We start from the raw sequence: 25,073 nt of genomic DNA, 5'->3' as shown, positions 1-25,073 counted from the left end.
GCTCCAATTCACTCTATTCCTTGCCCTCCTTTCACCCTCCTGCATGTTCAGGCCCCGATCACACAAAATCTTTTTCACTTCATCTTTCCACCTCCAATTTGGTCTCCCACTTCTCCTTGTTCCCTCCACCTCTGACAAATATATCCTCTCTGTCAATCTTTCCTCACTCATTCTCTCCACGTGATCAAACCATTTCAAAACACCCTCTTCTGCTCTCTCAACCACGCTCTTTTTATTACCACACATCTCTCTTACCCTTACGTTACTTACTCGATCAAACCACCTCACACCACGTGTTGTCCTCAAACATCTCATTTCCAGCACATCCACCCTCCTGCGCACAACTCTATCCATAGCCCACGCCTCGCAACCATACAACATTGTTGGAACCACTATTCCTTCAAACATACCCATTTTTGCTTTCCGAGATAATGTTCTCGACTTCCACACATTCTTCAAGGCTCCCAGAATTTTCGCCCCCTCCCCCACCCTATGGTTCACTTCCACTACCCATTTTTGCTTTTGGAACCACTATTCCTTCACAAAAACCCATTTTTGCTTTCCGAGTTAATGTTCTCGACTTCCAAACTTTCTTCAATGCTCCCAGAACTTTCGCCCCTTCCCCCACCCTATGATTCACTTCCGCTTCCATGGTTCCATCCGCTGCCGAATCCACTCTCAGATATCTAAAACACTTTACTTCCTCCAGTTTTTCTCCATTCAAACTTACCTCCCAATTGACTTGACCCTCTACCCTACCGTACCTAATAACCTTGCTCTTATTAACATTTACTCTCAACTTTCTTCTTTCACACACTTTACCAAACTCAGTCACCAGCTTCTGCAGTTTCTCACATGAATCAGCCACCAGCGCTGTATCATCAGCGAACAACAACTGTCTCACTTCCCAAGCTCTCTCATCCCCAACAGACTGCATACTTGCCCCTCTTTCCAAAACTCTTGCATTCAACTCCCTAACAACCCCATCCATAAACAAATTAAACAACCATGAAGACATCACACACCCCTGCCGCAAACCTACATTCACTGAGAACCAATCACTTTCCTCTCTTCCTACACGTACACATGCCTTACATCCTCGATAAAAACTTTTCACTGCTTCTAACAACTTGCCTCCCACACCATATATTCTTAATACCTTCCACAGAGCATCTCTATCAACTCTATCATATGCCTTCTCCAGATCCATAAATGCTACATACAAATCCATTTACTTTTCTAAGTATTTCTCACATATACATAACCGCCCACACATGTACATATACATATAAACACATGCACATAAACATCATACACAGACATATAAATATATACATATTCATACATGCCTTCATCCATTCCTGGAGCTACCCCCTTCCATCACTAACCCACCCCACAGGAAACAGCGTCGCTACCCCCTGCTTTACCAAGGTAGCACCAGGAAAACAGATAAAAAGGCCACATTTGCTCACACTCTGTCTCTAGCTGTCATGTGAAATGTAAAAAAAACCACAGCTCCCTATCCACATCCAGGATCCACAGACTATTCCATGGTTCACCCCAGATGTTTCACATGCCCCGGTTCAGTCCACTGAAAGCACATTGACCTGGGTATACCATATCGTTCCAATTCACTCTATTCCTTGCACATCTCTCACCCTGCTGTATGTTCAGGCCCTGATCGCTCAAAATCTTTTTCCACACCATCCTTCTATCTCTAACTTGGTCTCCTGCTTCTCCTTGTTTGATCTACTTCTTACATATATATCCTCTATGTCAATCTCTCCATATGCCCAAACCATTTCAATGCACTCTCTTCTGCTCTCTCAACCACACTCTTTTTATTTCCAAACATCTCTCTTACCCTTTCATCACTCACTTGGTCAAACCACCTCATATCACATATCATCCTCAAACATTTCATTTCCAACACATCCATCCTCCTCCATACAACCCTAACTATAGCCCATGCCTCGCTTCCACATAACACTGTTGGAATTACTATTCCTTCAAACATACCCATTTTTGCTCTCCAAGATAATGTCCTCTCCTTCAACACATTCTTCATCGCTCCCACAACCTTTGCCCCCTCCCCCACCCTGTGACTCACTTCTGCTTCCATGGTTCCATTCACTGCTAACTCCACTCACAGATGTCTAAAACACTTCACTTCCTCCCATTTTTCTCTATTAAAACTTAAATCTCAATTAACCTGTTCCTCAACCCTACTGAACCTAATAACCTTGCTCTTATTCACATTTACTCTGAATTTTTTCCTTTCACACACTTTTCCAAACTTAATCACTGTTTCCCACGTCAGCGAGATAATGCTAGGAAACAAAGAATAACGTATCTACTCATATATACATACATATACATAAATGGCCATACATGCACATATACATACATACATGCACATTATTATTTTTCTTTATTTTGCTTTGTCGCTGTCTCCTGCGTTTGTGAGGTAGCGCAAGGAAACTGACGAAAGAAATGGCACAACCCACCCCCAAACACAATGTACACACACACACGCAAATATACATACCTATACATCTCAATGTACACATATATATACACACACAGACACATACATATATACACATGCACACAATTCACACTGCCTGCCCCTATTCATTCCCATCGCCACCTCGCCACACATGGAATACCATCCCCCTCCCCCCTCATGTGTGCAAGGTAGCACTAGGAACAGACAACAAAGGCTCCATTCGTTCACACTCAGTCTCCAGCTGTCACGCAATAATGCCCGAAACCACAGCTCCCTTTCCACATCCAGGCCCCACACAACTTTCCATGGTTCACCCCAGACGCTTCACATGCCCCGATTCAATCCATTGACAGCACGTCAACCCCGGTATACCACATCGATCCAATTCACTCTATTCCTTGCCCTCCTTTCACCCTCCTGCATGTTCAGGCCCCAATCACTCAAAATTTTTTTCACTCCATCTTTCCACCTCCAATTTGGTCTACCACTTCTCGTTCCCTCCACCTCCGACACATATATCCTCTTGGTCAATCTTTCCTCACTCATTCTCTCCATGTGCCCTCTCCATGTGCCCAAACCATTTCAAAACACCCTCTTCTGCTCTCTCAACCACACTCTTTTTATTTCCACACATCTCTCTTACCCTTACATTACTTACTCGATCACACCACCTCACACCACACATTGTCCTCAAACATCTAATTTCCAGCACATCCACCCTCCTGCGCACAACTCTATCCATAGCCCACACCTCGCAACCATACAACATTATTGGAACCACTATTCCTTCAAACATACCCATTTTTGCTTTCCGAGATAATGTTCTCAACTTCCACACATTCTTCATATAGACATATAGACATAAATATGCATATATTCATACTTGACTGCCTTCATCCATTCCTGACACTACCTCGCCCCACAGGAAACTGCGCCAGGAATGGAGGAAGAAAGGCAAATAAGAATGTGTACATATGTCTGTGTATGTGTTTGTATATGTATGTATATGTGCGTGTATATATGTATGTAGATATCTGGGAGTGGATTTGGCAATGGATGGAACCATGGAAGCAGAAGTGAATCATAGGGTGGGGGAAGGGGCGAAAGTTCTGGGAGCATTGAAGAATGTGTGGAAGTCGAGAACATTATCTCGGAAAGCAAAAATGGGTATGTTTGAAGGAATAGTGGTTCCAAAAGCAAAAATGGGTATGTTTGAAGGAATGGTGGTTCCAACAATGTTATATGGTTACGAGGCGTGGGCTACAGATAGAGTTGTGCGGAGGAGGGTGGATGTGCTGGAAATGAGATGTTTGAGGACAATATGTAGTGTGAGGTGGTTTGATTGAGTAAGTAATAATAGGGTAAGAGTGATGTGTGGTAATGAAAAGAGTGTGGTTGAGAGAGCAGAAGAGGGTGTTTTGAAATGGTTTGGTCACAAGGAGAGAATGAGTGAGGAAAGATTGACCAAGAGGATATATGTGTCAGAGGTGGAGGAAACAAGGAGAAGTGGGAGACCAAATTGGAGGAGGAAAGATGAAGTGAAAAAGATTTTGAGTGATCGGGGCCCGAACATGCAGGAGGGTGAAAGGCATGCAAGGAACAGAGTGCATTGGAACGATGTGGTATACCGGGTCAACGTGCTGTCAATGGATTAAACCAGGGCATGTGAAGCGTCTGGGGTAAACCATGGAAAGTTCTGTGGGGCCTGGATGTGGAAAGGGAGCTGTCGTTTCGGTGCATTATTACATGACAGCTAGAGACTGAATGTGAATGAATGGGGCCTTTGTTGTCTTTTCCTAGCGCTACCTCACACACATTTGGGGGGAGGGGGTTGTTATTTCATGTGCGGCGAGGTGGCAAAGCAGACAGTATGAATTATGTACATGTGTATATATGTATATGTCTGTGTGTGTATATATATGTATACGTTGAGATGTATAGATATGTATATTTGCGTGTGGGGACGTGTATGTATATACATGTGTATGTGGGTGGGTTGGGCCATTCTTTCATCCGTTTCCTTGCGCTACCTCACAAATAGGGAGACAGCGACAAAGCAAATAAATATATATATGTGTGTGTGTGTGTGTGTGTGTGTGTGTGTGTGTGTACGAAACAAGTGATAGGACATTCTTTGTTTCCTGGTGCTACCTCGTTGATGCGGGAAACCTATAATGTATAATAAAAAAAAATATTGTATAAGAAGCAACTCATTCTAGAAAGAAGAACCAACCACAAAGCCTTAATGGAAACACTGATATTCATTTCCCATTTTTTTATTTTAATGGAGTTAAATTCACTTATCATAAAATCTCCAATTCATTCAGTGTTTTCTGAACATGGTTGTCAAACCAGATGCAACATTCTGCACATATTTCACAATTTACAGCAAACAATTTAATTAGTAATCCTGAGTAACTCACTTTGTACTCCTTATTATAGCCTAACTTGACACACTCTGGACACTCCCAGCTGTTGGGCAGATCCTCATTAACAATGCCATCTGCATCTGGAAACTGAAAAAATAGAAATTGCATTGCACATTAGCAACTGGTCCCAGCACTGTCATTAGCTATAAATAATGAAAACATTTCCAGCACAATTCTTTCAGACAATCACCAAACAGAAAATCAGCAGAATGTAAAATACTGTTCATGTAAACCCCATCTCTTAAATTTTCTCTATCAAATTTTCTGTTTTCTGCATTAACCATGCCATCAATCACTTCACTCCATTAGCAACCACTCACACAATAAAGAGTACATTTTTAAATTTTTCTTACAAATTTCTTGCTTAATCTACCTATAGGTCTGATGTCCATTCCCTTTGGGAACTCCATCAAGGGTGTAACCACAACAAAAGTCTCCATAACTGTTGAATTCCAGTAGTGCCTCTTAGCCTTTTGTGCCTTACCCTATACAGGCCACATGCAGTGGGCAACTCTAGCACAGCGTTTTCAGAGGCTCCTGCCTAATAATCCTACGTACTACTACTATCTAATGTGTCTACCTAATATTCTTGCCTCATGTTCAATCTACTACTTTCACTTAATGCTCCCAGCTAAAGCTCCTATCTACTAAATCTACATAATGTTTGTACCTAAAGCTCCTGTTGTAATGTTCCTACCTACTACTTCTATCTACTGCTCCTATCATTTTGCCAGAGGGCAGGGCCAGCGCAAAGAACAAAGAGCTCACCACAGGAAAATCTAGACATGCCAAGAATAAGCTGTGTAAGTGTTGTGAAGTGTTTTTAGGGACATCATGAGGGACAAGGGGACAAGGAAAGATTCAATGTCTGTGGACAGAATACCTGCAGTCCACATGTGGGTGAGGCAAAAAGAAAAGATGACTACCCAGGCCAAGGAAGAGCAACTTTACAAACACTGATGAACTAGCTCACTAGGCAGCCACTACTAACTCTCCCAATACCAGTAATATACCTCCCTAGTCAATGGCTGCCTACCAACTACTACTTACTTAAATTCTCTGGTAGCTCTAACCCTGTATTTCTTAAAAAACTGTTCACTGTCTACATCATTGATGTTTTAAAATCCTACAGGCAATGATCAGGTCATCCCTCACTCTTCTCTCGTGTTTAACTATTGGCATTCCTTTTTTTGTAGAGTGGCACAGTCATACATAAATTCTTTAATCAGGGATGGTTTTAAGGGAGGCTTTGCACCAAGCAATATCTCTGACTTCAGACTGTTCTACAACCTGGATAACAAGTCTGTCTATGGAATTGGGGGTCCCAGCCCCTTGCCTATTTGTGGGGTTAAGGACCCCAGTTCAGCAAAACTCATTCCACAAAAGGTGCATGCCTGTATGCACATGCTTTACCCCATGGAAATGGGTAGTTAATGTTTATATGGTAGATAAGAGCTAAAAAAATCTAAGAATTTTAATATAACATTCCTTAAGTAGTTTCCAGATCCTCGTAATATGAGAGAGAGAGAGAGAGAGAGAGAGAGAGAGAGAGAGAGAGAGAGAGAGAGAGAGAGAGAGAGAGAGAGAGCAAAATGCTAGAAATGTTCTATGACAGTATCATTATGGGACAATGGAAGACGAACTAGAAAATAAATAAAAACTGAAAAATGTGAATTGCTCAGTATTTTCTTAGCTCTATCCCACAACTTTTATTGTCATCAATGAATTTACACTACCATCTTCTCACTGTAAACACCAATGCATTTTTCATGTAAAGTAAGATAGTCCCAGCAACTCACACTGCCAAAATTGAATCCGCTAAACATAAAATTACCTAAACTTGCAGCTTTTTCATACATATATTTTTTCTCAACCATCAAAAAATACCCATTCTTACACCCAATAAAGTATAAATAATTCTTTACATTTGTACTTTCTACACATGCCCAGAAATTTTTCAACTTATCAAACTAACAGTAACCCTATTCCTAACCATGAACAACTACCTTCTTACACACTTAAGACTGTACCTACAAACATCAATTTCCACCACTTGATACATCAATCCAGGGAAAAGCTCTAGATTCGTTCTCATTCATAATTTCCTTCAGCAATTTAGAAATTTCCATTGCTAAGACTCTAAAATAAAACTTCATTACCATCCTACTAGGAAACTAAATTAAAGATTTTGAAAAAGAATAATTAAAGGACAAATGAAGGAAACCAGGGTTATAGGGATTCCACACCATTTGGAAATTGGCCGAGACATATTTCATCACTCAATTTAAAAACAAATAACTCAGGCCAAACTGCACACCCTATCCCACCGAGCCTAAACATTGTAAAGTGAAGAGAAAAGACCCATTATGAGGAAGCAAATCTCACACTGTTGCAGGACAATTAAGTAAACTCCAACTGTGAACCATCCCTTGTTTTGAAAGTTTCACTTTGAAAAGGTACAAAATCTTTTGCAAATGTACTTTCATTTTACTAATTGTAACATATTGTAATCTTTCATATTCTCAGATATTGTTTTTTCTTTCATAAGTTCGCTATTTCCCACATAAGTGAGGACGCTTCAAGAACAGATGAGCGAGCCTTAGAGGGAGAAATTCTCATTTAGCTCCTTCCTCTGTTCCTGCCTTGAAAAGCAATACAAATGGAAAGGATGTCCAACTTCCTACTCCTATCCCTCATAGCCACTTTCTATGACATGCAAGAGATACATGGGCAGTATTTTTTCTCCCCTAACCCCCATCTGAAGTATTTCTGTGCAAGTCTGTAAATAAATGCTTCACAGGACATTCTTATTTTACCAGGCTGAATTATACTATTAGCTAATAAGAGGCTCTAAAAGTTACTACACAAACTAATTCATGAAAATGTCAGTGATGTTATGATTGCTTTTAGGATAACCTAACCCTCCCAGAGGTCTTTTGTCCTGTTTTTAACCAGAACTAAAGAAAACAGTATGGATAAAACTTACCTTGCTACTGATGCATTTCAGATGAGATATCTTGAAGCACACACAACATTCAAAGAGGCTGCTTGGTGTGTTCACAGGAGGTTTCTGTGGTGGAGTGGTTAATACTCGTCCCCAACCATCCAGCTGACATTCATAACAGAATGCTGCTGCAGGAAGCATGGGCTGTAAATAGGAGGTCATACATACCATAGCGTGAAGAAGATTAACCTCAAATGAATTGTCACTATATCTATCTATCTATCTATCTGTTATGAACCCCCAACTCTAAGTCCAAGGGGTGCATCACGAGTCAACAAAAAAGTACATTTACCTTGAGGTTTGATGGAATTCAAAATGAGCAAAGTTCTTCCAACTGTTTTAGTATGGATGGAACTTCTGAATTATATCTTGTATTTCCTACATACTAAATAAATGCCTTCTTCAAGTCTCGGTCTTCAACTTAAAAGCTTAGAAATAATATCAAGAAATATTTGTTCACAGAAATTAAACGAAAAAGTGAAACTCAAGATATAGCAGATACTCATTACAAAACATCTTTGCACCACACAGTATGAAGAGAAATTTGAAAAGCTAAAGGGAAGTTACCATTTGCCTAGCATCAAATGGGTTTGATAGAAATAAAGTAACAGGAAAGGCTAATTTTTTTTAATACCTGATCCTCATTCCCCATGTTAATGAAATTGTGCCAGGAACTGACAAAGAAAGGTCGCATTTGCTCACATACATTCTCCAGCCATCACACGTAATGCACTGAAACCACAGCTCCCTATCTATAACTGGGCCCTCACACACCTTTTCATGGTTTATAAGACTGATTTACATGCCCTGGTTCAGTTAATTGACAGTACTTTCACCCCTGTATGCCACGTCATTTCAATTCACTCTATTCCATGCACACCTTTCACCCTCCTGCATATTCAGGCCCCAATTGCCCAAAAATTTTTTTGCTTCATCCTTCCAATATGGTCTCCCTGTTCTTGTTCCCTCCACTTTTGACACATATATCCTCTTGGTCGTCCTTTCTTCACACTCATTCTCCCCATATCTCCAAACCATTTCAGCACATCCTCCTCAGCTCTCTCTCAACCACACTCATTTTGTTACCACACCTCTTTCTCACCCTTCATTACTTAATCAAGCTACCTCACACCACATACTGTCCTTAAACATTTCGTATATGTGTGCAGAGAACAATGCATATTAATGCAATAAAAAAGTGCATCATGGTGACATGTAACAGATTGTCCCATATTCTGATGCTCAGCATCCCAAATTAAGGTTGGAAACTAATACATTATTCAGTTATATCATAATCCCAATCCTATGGGTCCTTAACTAATCCAATTTATTTTTAACTTAAAAAAAGAATTTCAAAGCATTTTCCCATATTTTTCACTTCAATAGGGGGTTCAAAACATTCATCAGAAGCTGAATTCCATAACAATAAAAGAGGGTTTCATTGCATATTCATTCATTCTTTTTTGGTGGCTTACATCTCCTTCTTGTACCTTATATTGTGTTACACAATGTTAACAGGCTCTGCCTGCTTAAGGTCACATTACAAGTGAAAAGTCAACATTCATCACATGAAACATTACTATCATTAAAGTATCTTGTTTCCTGTTCAAGCTACCGAGTGTAGTACAGTCCTGGAGGTGCAGAAGCCCCTGGATCACTAAACAATCAGTCCTAAGGATATATAATAATAATAATAATTACAGAGGTATAAGTTTGTTGAGTATTCCTGGTAAATTATATGGGAGGATATTGATTGAGAGGGTGAAGGCATGTACAGAGCATCTGATTGGGGAAGAGCAGTGTGGTTTCAGAAGTGGTAGAGGATGTGTGGATCAGGTGTTTGCTTTGAAGAATGTATGTGAGAAATACTTAGAAAAGCAAATGGATTTGTATGTAGCATTTATGGATCTGGAGGAGGCATATGATAGAGTTGATAGAGATGCTCTGTGGAAGGTATTAAGAATATATGGTGTGGGAGGCAAGTTGTTAGAAGCAGTGAAAAGTTTTTATCGAGGATGTAAGGCATGTGTACGTGTAGGAAGAGAGGAAAGTGATTGGTTCTCAGTGAATGTAGGTTTGCGGCACGGGTGTGTGATGTCTCCATGGTTGTTTAATTTGTTTATGGATGGGGTTGTGAGGGAGGTGAATGCAAGAGTTTTGGAAAGAGGGGCAAGTATGAAGTCTGTTGGGGATGAGAGAGCTTGGGAAGTGAGTCAGTTGTTGTTCGCTGATGATACAGCGCTGGTGGCTGATTCATGTGAGAAACTGCAGAAGCTGGTGACTGAGTTTGGTAAAGTGTGTGAAAGAAGAAAGTTAAGAGTAAATGTGAATAAGAGCAAGGTCATTAGGTACAGTAGGGTTGAGGGTCAAGTCAATTGGGAGGTGAGTTTGAATGGAGAAAAACTGGAGGAAGTGAAGTGTTTTAGATATCTGGGAGTGGATCTGGCAGCGGATGGAACCATGGAAGCGGAAGTGGATCATAGGGTGGGGGAGGGGGCGAAAATTCTGGGAGCCTTGAAGAATGTGTGGAAGTCGAGAACATTATCTCGGAAAGCAAAAATGGGTATGTTTGAAGGAATAGTGGTTCCAACAATGTTGTATGGTTGCGAGGCGTGGGCTATGGATAGAGTTGTGCGCAGGAGGATGGATGTGCTGGAAATGAGATGTTTGAGGACAATGTGTGGTGTGAGGTGGTTTGATCGAGTAAGTAACATAAGGGTAAGAGAGATGTGTGGAAATAAAAAGAGCGTGGTTGAGAGAGCAGAAGAGGGTGTTTTGAAATGGTTGGGCACATGGAGAGAATGAGTGAGGAAAGATTGACCAAGAGGATATATGTGTCGGAGGTGGAGGGAACGAGGAGAAGAGGGAGACCAAATTGGAGGTGGAAAGATGGAGTGAAAAAGATTTTGTGTGATCGGGGCCTGAACATGCAGGAGGGTGAAAGGAGGGCTAGGAATAGAGTGAATTGGAGCGATGTGGTATACCGGGGTTGACGTGCTGTCAGTGGATTGAATCACGGCATGTGAAGCGTCTGGGGTAAACCATGGAAAGCTGTGTAGGTATGTATATTTGCGTGTGTGGACGTATGTATATACATGTGTATGGGGGTGGGTTGGGCCATTTCTTTCGTCTGTTTCCTTGTGCTACCTCGCAAACGCGGGAGACAGCGACAAAGAAAAAAAAAAAAAAAAAATAATAATAATAATTTTGAGACTGAGTGCAGAATGGAAAAAGGTGAGAGCAAGTGATGGAAGGGAAGAAGGGGAGGAATGGGATGTAGTTAAGGAAGCAGTGATGCCTTGCACAAAAGATGTTTGTGGCATGGGAAAGGTGGGAGGTGGGCAGATTAGAAAGGGTAGTGAGTGGTGGGACGAAGAAGTAAGGTTGTTAGTGAAAGAGAAGAGAGGGGTATTTGGATGATTTTTGCAGGGAAATAGTGCAAATGACCAGGAGATGTATAAAAAAAAAAAAAAAAAGAGGCAAGAGGTCAAGAGAAAGGTGCAAGAGGTGAAAAAGAGGGTAAATGAGAGTTGGGGTGATAGAGTATCATTAAATTTTAGGGAGAATACAAAGATGCTTTGGAAGGCGGTAAATAAAGTGCATAAGACGAGAGAACAAATGGGAACATCGATGAAGGGGGCAAATGGAGAGGTAATAACAAGTAGTGGTAAAATGAGAGGGAGACGGAGTGAGTATTTTGAAGGTTTGTTGAATAAGTTTGACGACAGAGTGGCAGATATAAGGTGTTTTGGTCGAGGTGGTGTGCAAAGTGAGAGGGTCAGGGAGAGTGATTTGGTAAACAGAGAAGAGGTAATGAAAGCTTTGCAGAAGATGAAAGCCAGCAAGGCAGCGGGTTTGGATGGTATTGCTGTAGAATTTATTTAAAAGAGGGGTGACTGTGATGTTGACTGGTTGGTGAGGATGTTCAATGTATGTATGGTTCATGGTGAAGTGCCTGAGGATTGGCAGAATGCATGCATAGTGCCATTGTACAAAGCAAAAGGGGATAAAGGTGAGTGTTCAAATTACATAGGTATAAGTTTGTTGAGTATTCCTGGGGAATCATATGGGAGAGTACTGATTGAGAGAGTTAAGGCATGTACAGAGCACCAGACTGGGGATGAGCAGTGTGGTTTCAGAAGTGGTAGAGGATATGTGGATCAGGTGTTTGCTTTGAAGAATTTATGTGAGAAATACTTAGAAAAGCATATGGATTTGTATGTAGCATTTATGGATCTAGAGAAGGCACATGATAGAGTTGATAGAGATGCTCTGTGGAAGATGCTAAGAGCATATGGCATGGGAGGTATGTTGCTAGAAGCAGTGAAAAGTTTTTATCGAGGATGTAAGGCATGTGTGCAAGTAGGAAGAGAGGAAAGTGATTGGTTCCCAGTGAATGTCGGTTTGCAGCAGGGGTGCATGATGTCTCGATGGTTGTTTAATTTGCTTATGGATGGGGCTGTTAGGGAGGTGAATGCAAGAGTTTTGGAGAGAAGGAAGTGAGCCAGTTGTTGTTCAAGTTTGGTAAAGTGTGTGAAAGAAGAAAGTTGAGAATAAATGTGAATAAGAGCGAGGTTATTAGGTTCAGTAGCGTTGAGGGACAAGTAAATTGGGAGGTAAGTTTGAATGGAGAAAAACTGGAGGAAGTTAAGACTTTTATTACATATCTGGGAGTGGATTTGGCAGTGGATGGAACCATGGAAGCAGAAGTGAGTCACAGGGTGGGGTAGGGGATGAAGGCTCAGGGAGCGGTGAAGAATGTGTGGAAGGTGACAACGTTATCTCGGAGCAAAAGTGGGTATATTTGAAGGAATAGTGGTTCCAACAATGTTATATGGTTGTGAGGCATGGGCTATAGACAGGGTTGTGCAGAAGGGGGAAGATGTGCTGGAAATGAGATGTTTGAGGACAATATGTGGTGTGAGGTGGTTTGATCGAGTAAGTAATGAAAGGGTAAGAGAGATGTGTGGTAATAAAAAGAGTGTTGTTGAAAGAGCAGAAGAGGGTGTATTGAAATGGTTTGGTCGCATGGACAGAATACGTAAGGAAAGATTGAAAAAAAGGATATATGTGTCAGAGGTGGAGGAAACGAGGAGAAGCGGGAGACCAAAATGGAGGTGGAAGGATGGAGTGAAAAAGATTTTGAGTGATCACGGCCTGAACATGCAGGAGGGTGAAAGGCGTGCAAGGAATAGAGTGAATTGGAATGATGTGGTATACTAGGGTCAACGTGCTGTCAATGGATTGAATCAGGGCATGTGAAGCGTCTGGGGTAAACCATGGAAAGTTTTGCGGGGCCTGGATGTGGAAAGGGAGCTGTGGTTTCGGTGCACTATACACGACAGCTAGAGACTGTGAACGAATGTGACCTTTGTTGTCTTTTCCTTGCGCTACCTTGCGCATGTGCGGGAGGAGGGGGTTGTCATTTCATGTGTGGCGGGGTGGTGACAGGCAGCAAGTACAAATTATGTACATGTGTATATACGTATATGTCTGTATATGTATATATATGTATACATTGAAATGTATAGGTATGTATGTGTGTGTGTGTGTGTGGACGTGTATGTAAATGCATGTGTATGTGGGTGGGTGGGTTGGGCCATTCTTTCGTCTGTTTCCTTGCACTAACTCGCTAACATGGGAGAGAGTGACAAAGTATAATAAAATAATATGTATACATTGAAATGTATAGGTATGTATATGTTCAAGTGTGGTTGTTTATGTATGTACATGTGTATGTGGGTGGGTTGGGCCATTCTTTCGTCTGTTTCCTTGCGCTACCTCGCTAACGCGAGACAGCAACAATTTATTTATTTTATTTATTTTGCTTTGTCACTGTCTCCCGCGTTTGCGAGGTAGCGCAAGGAAACAGACGAAAGAAATGGCCCAACCCACCCCCATACACATGTATAAACATACACGTCCATACACGCAAATATACATACCTATACATCTCAATGTACACATATATATACACACACAGACACATACATATATACCCATGCACACAATTCACACTATCTGCCTTTATTCATTCCCATCGCCACCTCGCCACACATGGAATACCATCCCCCTCCCCCCTCATGTGTGCGAGGTAGCGCTAGGAAAAGACAACAAAGGCCCCATTCGTTCACAAAGTTTCTTCTTTCTTTCAAACTGTTCGCCATTTCCCGCATTAGCGAGGTAGCGTTAAGAACAGAGGACTGGGCCTTTGAGGGAATACCCTCACTTGGCCCAATTCTCTGTTCCTTCTTTTTGAAAAAAAAAAAAAAAAAAAAAAACGAAGTATAATAAATAAATAAACAACAATGATAATAAAAACTTGTTTCCCCTTTCAGAAATGTATATACAAGGAAGGGGGAGAGGGTTCCCAGCCTCCTGCTCAGTGTATGTATATGTACGTATACGTTGAAATGTATACGTATATGTGCATGTGTGTGTGTTTATGTATATGCATGTGTATTTGGGTGGGTTAGACCATTCCTTGTCTGTTTCCTTGTGTTACCTCATTTACGTGGGAGACGGCAGCTAAGTATAATAAAAAACAAACTAGAATATACTATCTCAATAAATATATTATCCATGATGCATTCAATAAAATCACAAAATCCTAACAACCTTTCATCCTGGTGCCAGTCCAATGACTTCTTCAAATCGCCTAAACTTCTTTTCATTTTTCATTTAATCCATCCTCTTAATTCCAACAATATACTACAGTAACTGTCCACCTCCATATCTCTACATCCTGACCTAACTACATCTCAATTTCAAACCCTTACCAGAACAATTAGATAAGTACTCTTTAATGCATAGCTTCTTCCAAACTCTACACTCAAACTTCTGATCACCATACTTTTGATGCACCTCATTTTTATCCCTTCTTCATACAACTATTTTCTACAGTGCCTTCCCTTGAAGCTTTGGGGTCCTGAAAGATGATGACCCGAGTTCTGGTAGTGAGACCCATTCTTCTCGGATCCCACCAGCATTACATAATAATCTATTCATGGTTCATTTGGGAATGATTTCAACCACATGTCCGGTATTCCTTCAAATGTTTCTGTAGCTGCTCCTGGCATGTTTCTATTTCTCCAAGCAGTATAAAGTATAATCCCAGCTTCTTAGTTGGGACATAATACATTTTTGGCATCTAATTCTTTATACATTCAAAGGTACTTTTTTTTTTTTTCATTCTGAGAGGCAGAATTCTTAAGCAGATGTCCACTATATTAAGGTATGACATGATTGGAAAATAGTGTCTGGAATCTGATAAATGCATGCTATACAAAAATTACAAGAATGTATCATTCAATCAAAAAAGTGAGGAAGTGTTTCTAGTCCTTACCTGTGTGCATTTTTTCATCTTACAAGTCTGCTTCATTGTACCAGGTCCTCCATACTTCACCATATCCATACAGAATCCACATTTCCTGCAGTCCTCTCGTAAGCATGACTCACATAATTTACCTATAAACAAATAGTTTATCTTAAGTCAACATTCAAATAATCAGATAGGAAAATTATGAAAAGCATTATATTGAAAATCATAAGCAGTTTATAAAGATTAGTTACATTAGAGATTCACAAACTGTAACTGGAATGAGTAAAATATCTAATACATACATACACAACACACACACACTTCTCTCTACAGGTTCGCTGTTTTCCACTTAAGCAAGGTAGCACCAAAGAAACAGCCTCCTTTGATCAACCCCATTCTCTAGCCCCACACACCTGTGATTTCCTGCTGCTGCTTCATATGCCCTGATTCAGTCCATTGGCTGCAAAAAAACTCTTGTACACTATACTCCTCAAAATCACTCTACCTTATGCACATGTTACATCCTCCTTCATGTTCAGGAACTTAGCATTTGCAACTTTCTTTCATTTCATCCTTCCATCTCCAGTCTGGTTTCCCCTTCTCTATGTCCCCTCCACTTGGGATACATATATCCATGTCAACCTTTCCTAATTCCTTCTCTCAAGTTTCCCGTGGGGTGGGGTAGCACCAGGAATGGATGAAGGCAAGCGAGTGTGATTATGGTCAAGTGTATATATGTACATGTATGTATATGCATGTATATGTGTATAGGTTGATATGTGTATGTATATGTGCGTGTATGGGTGTTTATGCATATATATGTGCATTAGAGTGGATGGGCTGTTTGACAGAAAACATCCAAGTAGGTTTCTTACATCTAACTCTACGATGTCTGACTTTTGCAGCGTTTGGAGGCAATCCAACGATTCTATTCTCATCAGAATTTCTACGTCTTCTCTTGATTCCTCCTCCAGTATTCTCTCCCAGTGGTCGCTTAATCCCAAATTTGGTGGGCTCCTATAAGATAAACGACTGGAACTGGTTAAAAAGTCCAAGAAAAATACTGAAACATACATAATTAATAACTATCTACCACAGTATGTGGTAAACGGGGAATATGAGCGAGCAGTACAAATTCTGAGCTAAAATGCTGAGGGCTGGATTTGTCATGATATTATATAAGAACCATCACATGTATAATAGTAATTTTTGGTAAAAAAAAATTTCCTGAATCATAGTACAAGAGGAGGGCCCCTTAAAAAAGATTCCTTCAAAAGTATTTGTCTAAGCAAATCCCAGACAGTATACATACAAACATGAAACATTCTTCTGATGATATTATTTAAAATTGGGACCTAAGTGGTTGACACACAACAAAAAAATCTCTTAAACATGGCAGAAACACATCACAAACACAAGACCTCCAGGGCGTGCAGTACTCCAAGGATCAAAAATGCACTTTCCTTACATGAAAAGAGCAGAATAGATAACTAAAAAATATATGGAATTATCATGTCATTCATGCACACTAACTCTTTAATAATGATTATCACAGGGTCAAAGTCTTGACATTCGCCCGCAATTACTAAAGGGTCTGCAATCACTTAAGGTATCAGCGCAACAAGGGTACATATTGCTCCCAGATAACTGGTGGAGCCACAATCTCTGACACATATATCCTCTTTGTCAACCTTTTCCTCACTCATTCTCTCCAAACCATTTCAACACACACTCTTCAGCTCTATCAACCAAACTCTTTCTATTATCACTCATCTGTCTTACTCCTTCATTACTTAACCAAACCACCTCATCACATTTTGTCCTCAAACATTTAATTTCCAACACATCCACCCTCATCCGTACAATCCTATCTATAGCACATGCCTAACAACCATATAATATTGTTGGAACTACCACTCCTTCTAACATACCCATTCTAGCTCTCTAAGCTAATGTTCTTTCCACACATTCTTCATCACTCCCAGAACCTTCACACCCTCCCTTATCCTATGACTCATTTCCACTTCCATGATTCCATTTTACTTCCTCCAACTTTTCTCCATTCAAACTCACATCCCAACTAAGTTGTACCTAGGCCCTGCTGAACCTAATAACCTTGCTCTTATTCAAATTTACTCTCAACTTTCTCCTTTCTCATACTTTTCAAACTCAATCACCAACTTCTGCAGTTCCTCACTTGAATCAGCCACCAGTGCTGTATCATCAGTAAACAACAACCGACTCTTTTTTAACTTTCTACCCCAAGAGTCCCTTCCATTATCATGAGTCTCTTGCAGCACTAAGTTGGCTACATCCACAGGTCAAGACAACAGTCATAAAGCATTGTGTTGTAATTGTCTATGTACATAAACTGCAAGGCAACTGAATAAAGTGCTCGGTTTCTTCTTTACAATAGTTACATCACGAACACAAAGGGTCTTTGGAAATTCTGAACAGTGTATGTAGTTGTGGGTAATGTCCAGAGTGTAAATGGGAGTGTGTGACTCATGTTTTTTAAGGGAGAGTGGTTTCTGTTGGGTGTATTGGGGTAAGACCAAGCTGGGAGGTCAGTTGCTTAGTGCTTGACAGGTTATTTGTGTGTGAAAGTGTTTTCTTGGTGTTTTACTTGTTGGGGTGGGGGATCTGAGAAATGGTTACAGAACACCTAGGCATAGGTAAGCTCTTTATTTCTACTTGGGGGCCGCTGTTTAGTCAAAGAATGGTTTGGGTGGGAGGGGTTTATTGGTTACACTGAACTGAGTGCCAGGCATGTTGAAGTGGGACTGTACTGAGAGGCTCTCTGTTTCATTGTGAAGGTGTTGAGTGATTGTGGTTGCTAAGCAGCCAGTAATTGTTCTGAGTGCACTTTTTAGTGCAGTTTGCAACATTTTTATAATTGCCTTTTACTGGGTGGAAGATCAAGCAGGTGGAACATAGTCTGAAGTGAAATGGATGAACCATTTGTACAGGATGTTGAGAAATTCTTTTTCTTGTCAAAGTCCATATCTGGTTTCAGGTAAGTGTTCTGAGGGCGATTAGAATGGGTGTTGTTTTCGTGCTAATATTACTGTTGTAGGGAGTAAATGTCATGTGTGTGTGAAATATTTGATCCCTATACTGGCTGTGTTCTGCTGAGTGGAAGAGACTACCCAATCAAGGTTATATTAATCAGAGCACAGTCTTGTCAAAGAACTTCTCACTTTAAAGTAGTTTACATTTCCCTGCTATTGGAAGTAGCACAGCCTCAGCCTGCAAGAGCTTTTATAAAGGTTCTGAGTAACACTACGACTTTTATAGACTTTGGTCCAGGGGTAATAATCATATGCAGCAGCTACTATAACATGTGGCTGACACATAAACATAAAATACATTAATAAAAATAACAAATCCTGATACATAAACTTTAAAAAACTGACCCTTGACCACCATTCTAGGACAGGTTTAGATGTTTTGGCGAGGTCTGGTTTATCATATCGGTGCTTTTCTACTACAGTGCGGACATCTCTGATCAGCGCTATGGGATCTGTAATGAGGTCTGGCACACATTTCTTGCTAGTGGGGAGAGCATGAAGGTACATAACAATAGCTTTGAGGCCATGAAGCTCATACTGTGTTAGGTGGGTGTGTTCTTCAGGTGGTAATGTCATATTCTTGTCCAATTTAGTGTCTTCCTCCCCCTCTGCTTCCTGCAAACAATATCAAAAATACCAATTACAGCACTATCAAATCAATCCAAAGATCTAATAGCAAGAATGTTACAATAAAACATACAAATATTTTGGTAATTACGAGTTTTAAGAAGATATTGAAAACTAAAAGGATAACAGGAGGGTTAGTGACATCTGCTTAGTAAGCCAGCACTGTAGTGGTTGTCAAGTTGCACTCCTCTGACCCAGGTATCCATCTTTTCTTTTTCCCTCACTAACATGTGGACTACTGGCATTCTGTCCACAAACATACAATCTCTCCTTTTCATTATGTAACACCTGACAACACTTAACTCACACAACTCATTTTTCATAACTCTAGTTTTCCTGCAGTGAGCACGAAGCGCTAGCCTTGCCTTATGGCTAAACGGTAGTAGTAGTAGTAGTAGTAGACAGAAGTAGTAGGTAAGAACACTTAGGCAGGATTATTAGGTAGAAGCATTAGAAAGAAGTGGTCATTATGAACATTCGGTAGTAGGCTCTGCAAACTTTAAGTCAGACTTGCCCTCTACCAATGGCCTGTTAAGGGCGAGGCACTAAAGGCTGAGAAACAGCACACTTGTTCTTTAGTTATGGAGACTCTACTGCCATGGCCAATCCTTTGAGGGAGTACCATTTGGAATAGGCATCAGAGATATAGATTGATAGATGGACCTTACATGCCTCCCTTGCATACAACATTCCACACATTCTTCCCCCATTTCTCTCTCTCCAGTACTCTAACACATATTTCCCCATACACACAAAATGGCCTTACACACCTCAATGGGAATATTTAAGGAAGTAATAATCAAAAGATATGATGGATTATTCATGGAAAAAACTTCAGCTATTATATAAGCAAAACAATAAACTTCCATCTGACCAAAAATTATGTAAAATACAAAAGAAACCAGGATGACCCTGGCAGACAGTGACCCATACTGATCTATGACTGACAGGTAAAGAGTACAGGAAAAAGAAGAAAAATTAACCTTATGCATGATGCTTAACAATGAAAAAAAGTGGCAGACTATCAATTAAGCAGGTAGCCAAATTTAGCAAGCTATCAAGGAAAAGGTATCAAACTGGGTAAAATCTTATTCTTGGTTATGTCCTATATCCTAATTTCCTACTACAGTACATTAGCCTGCAAGAGAATCTTAAATCACTGCCAAAAATTCAAATCAAACAATCTCCTGAAAGTCTGGAAAACTTTATCAATTGAAAAAATCTAAGAAATGCAAAATTACATCAGTGTTAGAAGGTTGTAAATTGCAACCATCAAGAAAAATTCTATAATCCTAAATTAAATGTCACAGTGGTGCCAAAAACACATTACAGCTTTTATGCAAAAATATGCCGATATTACCAAGCTAGACTTAACAGCTTTTCCTCATGCATACCATACCTCTAACTTTCTTAACCTCTTATCTTCATACATTCTCATCCATCCTTCTTTCATACTTTTTCTTTTACAACCCAGACTTGAAGAAACTCAGAGTTCATATAAAGCCTGCCTAAAAAATAACATATACATGATGTATATAATCCCTGGGTCAGGGGATAAGAAGGGCAGGAAGGGAGGGCTGGAAACCCCACTTCTTATATTTCAATTTCTAAATGATGGAAAAGGAGCCAGGTAGTGCTCATCCTCCTTAAAGGCTCAGGCTGGGGTGTTTAAATGTGTGTGGATGTAATCAAGATGAGAAGAAAGGAGGGATAGGTTATATGTTTGAGGAAAGAAAGCTGGATGCTCTGGCTCTAAGTGAAACAAAGCTTAAGGGTAAAGAGGAAGAATGGGCTGGAAACGTCTTGGGAGTAAAGTCAGGGGTTTGTGAGAGGACAAGAACAATGGAAGGAAGAGCTCTACTCCCAAAGCAAGAGTTATGGGAGAGTGTGATTGTGTGTATGGAAGTAAATTCTATATTGATGTAGGTAAAACTGAAAGTGGAAGGTGAGAGATGAGTGATTACAGTGCTTCTGCACCTGGCAATGAGAAGAAAGATCATGAGAGGCAAGGGCTTTGGGAGCAGCTGAGTTAGTGTCAGCAGTTTTGATGTACGAGACTGGTGTTGGAGATAGGTGATTTAAATGTGAAGGTAAGTAATGTGGCAGTAGGGGGTATAATTGGGGTGCATGGGGTATTTAGTGCTGAAAATAGAAATGGAGAGCAGCTTAGGGAGATGGATACTGAAAAAAGACTGATGACTAGGAATATCAGGTTCAAAAACAAAGATATACACAAGTAAACAAATGCAAGTAGGAGAGATGGTCAGCAGGTATTATTGGATTGCATATTAATTGAAAGGCATTTAAAGAAGGACTTCTGGATGTAAGTGTGCTAAGATAGGAAGCTGATGGGATATCTAATCACTGAATATCAGGTTCAAAAACAAAGATATACACAAGTAAACAAATGCAAGTAGGAGAGATGGTCAGCAGGTATTATTGGATTGCATATTAATTGAAAGGCATTTAAAGAAGGACTTCTGGATGTAAGTGTGCTAAGATAGGAAGCTGATGGGATATCTAATCACTATCTTGTGGAGGCGAGGGTGATTTGAAGAGATTTCTAAAAATCTCTTCAGCTTGGAAAGGACAATTGTGAAGAAATACCAAGAGAGACTGTGTGTAGAAATGGCAAAAAGTAAAAGAAGCTTAGGAGTTGGTGAAGAATGGGAAGTATCTAGGGAAGCTGTGCTGGAATGTTTCAAGGGAAGCTGTGCTGGCATGTGCCAGAGATGTATGTGGCAGATTAGAATAGATAGTGAGTGGTGGGAAAAAGAAGTGAAGTTGCTAGTGAAAGAGAAAAGAGGGCATTTGAGTGGTATGTATAGGGAAGGCACACAAATGACTGGGAGGTGTATATGAGAAAGCAGCAGCAAGTTAAGAGGAAGGAGCAGGGGTTGAAAAAGAGGGCAAATATGAGTTGGGGTGAACAAGTTTCAGTAAACTTTAGGGAGAATAAGATGTTGTTTTGGAAGGAAGCAAATAATGGGGAAGTTTTAACAGGTATTGATGAAGTATTTTGAAAGACAGATAAATGTGTTCGATGATAGAGTGGCAGATGAAGGGTGTTAGGACATTTGGGTCAAGATGGTAGGCAAAGTGAGACAGTTATGGAGAGTGGTTTGGTGGAGAAGAGGTGGTGAAAGCCTTACGGAAGATGAAATGCGGCATGGTGGTGGGAGTGGACAGTACTGCAGTTGAATTTATTAAAGGGTTGACTGTGTTGCTGATTAGTTGGTATGAATTTTCAATGTATGTATGGATCATGATGAAGTGCCTGAGGACTGGCAGAGTGCATATATAGTGCTTTGTATAAAAGCGAGTATACCTGGTAAATTGTATCAGAGGGTATTGATTGCGAGGCTGAAGGCAAGTACAGAGCATCGGATTGGGAGGAACAGTGTGGTTTCAGAAGTGGTAGAGGATGTGTGAATCAGGTGTTTGCTTTAAAGAATGTGTGAGAAATACTTTGAAAAACAGATGGATCTGTATGTTGCATTTTATGAATGTGGAGAAGGCATATGACAGGGATGACATAGATGCTTTGTGGAAGGTTACATGAAAATATGGTTTGGGAAGAAAGCTGCTATTAGCACCGAGAAATTTTTATCAAGGTTGTAAGGCTTATGTAAGAGGAGGAAGAGAAGAGTGAATGGTTCTGAGTGAAAGTTGGTCCATGACAGGGGTGTGCAGTCACCATGGTTGTTCAATTTGTTACGTGTAAAGTGTTGATGGAGGGAAGTGTAAAAAGTCTTGAAGAGAGGGACAAGTATGCAGTCTATGAGGGATGAGAGTGCCTAAGAAGTGAGTTAGTTGTTTGCTGATGATACAGCATTGGTGGTAGGCAGATCTAAATGAGACACTGCAGAATTTGGTGACGAGTTTGGAAGTGTGTGTGAAACGAGAAAGGATATTAGGCTCAGCAGGGTTGAGGGACAAGTTAGCTGGGAAGTGAGTCTGAATGGAGAAAAATTGGAAGTGAAGTGCTTTAGATACCTGGGAGTGGACATGGCAGCGAATGGAACCATGGCAGCAGATGCGAGTCAAAGGGTGGGGGAGGGGCAGGGGTCCTTGGAGTGCTGAAGAATGTGTGGAAAGAGTGAACATTATTTGGATGGGCTAAAATGGGTACATTTGAAGGAATAGTAGTCCCAACAATATCATATGGATGCAAACATGAGCTGTATATAAAAATGTGCTGAGGAGGGTGGATGTGTTGGCAACGAAATGTTTGACAATTTGTGGTGCGAGGTGGTTTCGATCAAGTGAGTAATGAAGGGGTAAGAGAGATATGAGGTAATAAAATGTGTGGTTGAGAGAGCAGAAAAGGGTGTGCTGAAATTATTTGGACATATGGAGAGAATGAGTGAGGAAAGGTTGACAGAGTATATAAGTGTAAGAAGTGGAGGGAACAAGGAGAATGGGGAGACCATATTGGAAATGGAAGGATGGAGTGAAAAAAATTTTGAGTGATCAGGGCCTAAGCATGCACAATGGTGAAAGGGATCCTGGAAGTGAGGAAAGAGGGAAATCACTGTTAGTGAATGACAGATCTGGGTACAGACTCCAGAGATGAACTCTGAGGAATGACAAGAGAATTTAGGAAACTGCACAAATTAGCTTAATTATGTGCAATATCATAACAAAACTTAAAAGTAATCTGTATGAAGTGGTAAAAATAAAGTAATTTAAACCATAAAAGTCATTCCTGCCTGTCTGAAGAAACGCTAAGGAAGTTGCTAAACATATAGTGACTAACTCACATATTATGCTGCCAATAATTCATCAATTTCCAAGGTAGGATTGAAACTCCTAGCCACCGGGGTGATAGATTTTGGGAAGCTATTATACCATATCTGCATGTACTACAAACAGCAGTTAGCTGTCAGATATACAACAGATAGCCACCATAAAAGATGCTAATAAATAATCCTTTTCCTTGGCAGAACAGAAATTGCTCACAGCAGGGATATCTATTTTCCAAGATAATCTAGCATTTAACAGCAAGCTTGTGCTGGCAATAAAGGAGGTATAAAGATGAAAATGGAAAGGATGAGTGGTTACAAATCTGAAGAATGCCATTCCACCATTCTTCCATACAAGTGAGCAAACAGGGACACAGAGGAGCTGAATCAGCTAATACATAAATATCAGAACCTATAAAGAAACAAAGTCAATCTAAATTCATTTCAAAATATAAAGGTCTCCAGCCTGGAATGTAGTGTCAAAAATGCATCTCTATATCTGCTGGGAATGCAAGTGTAAAACTTCAGATGTGCGTGACATAAGGATAAGTTTCCCTTGCTGCAGAAGTGTATCCATGCAACCTGTCTCCCTTCGAGTGTTCATCTTAACAAGTTCCCTAATTATCCAATTTATTAGTAGTTCAAGAGGCTTTTACTGTTTTTAGTTAAGAGTAAAATAAATGTATAATTGTAAGTGTTCAAGGTTATCAAGTTTTCATCACAATTTTCTTTTCATAGCAATTCAACAAGATTTATCTCTGACTCCTGTTCCCAACTGCAACTCCCTCAAGGGGATGGTCAAGGCAACAGAGTCTCCATAAAAAGTGAATTACAGTGCCGCTTCTCATCCTTTAATGCCCCAACCTTAACAGGCCACTGGCAAAAAGCAACTCTTGTGTAGTGTTTCCAGATGCTCCTACCTCACAACTAGCTTTGAAAACTTTACTTTTAAACTACTTATGCATTACAAAAAATAAGTAAATACACTTTAATTGCTTTCTTTATCACTTTTGGCCTTCTGTGCCTATAAAAATGTATAAACAACAGTTCAGTATGTAGTACAGAATTTCAAGAATGATATAAAAGTAAGCTATAAAATATATCTGTAATTTGTGACAAAACAATATTTTTTTACAGTAGAGGGTAGGAAGTAGTTGGCAGGCAGCCACTAACACAGAGGTACTACCCACCTGGGTATCAGGAGGGTTAGCAATGGCTGCACAGTAAGCCATTGTCTTTTATTTCTGTCTAATCCACACATGGACTGCTGGCATTCTGTCCACAAACATACAATCTCAATGTCACACATAACACCTGACAATACTTAACTCACACAGCTCATTCTTCCTAACTCCTGTTGTGAGCCC

The 25,073-nt window shown here is 40.3% G+C and overlaps 1 protein-coding gene across 5 annotated transcripts in view; it reads right to left on the bottom strand.

Annotated features, from left to right (window-relative positions):
- Window positions 1-25,073, bottom strand: part of LOC139746120 (lysine-specific demethylase 2A-like) — a 94,580-nt gene that overhangs the window by 40,179 nt on the left and 29,328 nt on the right. For all 5 annotated transcript variants that reach the window (XM_071656974.1, XM_071656973.1, XM_071656975.1 and 2 more), the window contains 5 exons: window positions 18,680-18,949; window positions 16,139-16,280; window positions 15,288-15,409; window positions 7,925-8,086; window positions 4,933-5,025 (listed from right to left, as the gene is read on the bottom strand). In XM_071656974.1, coding sequence (XP_071513075.1) covers window positions 4,933-5,025; window positions 7,925-8,086; window positions 15,288-15,409; window positions 16,139-16,280; window positions 18,680-18,949 — 789 coding nt within the window. The remainder of the gene's footprint in view (window positions 1-4,932; window positions 5,026-7,924; window positions 8,087-15,287; window positions 15,410-16,138; window positions 16,281-18,679; window positions 18,950-25,073) is intronic.

The sequence above is a fragment of the Panulirus ornatus genome, chromosome 64, assembly GCF_036320965.1.
Source record: "Panulirus ornatus isolate Po-2019 chromosome 64, ASM3632096v1, whole genome shotgun sequence".
Taxonomy (NCBI): Eukaryota; Metazoa; Arthropoda; class Malacostraca; order Decapoda; family Palinuridae; genus Panulirus; species Panulirus ornatus.
Note: the sequence above shows the minus strand (reverse complement) of the source record. Positions and strands in the feature narration are given on the sequence as shown.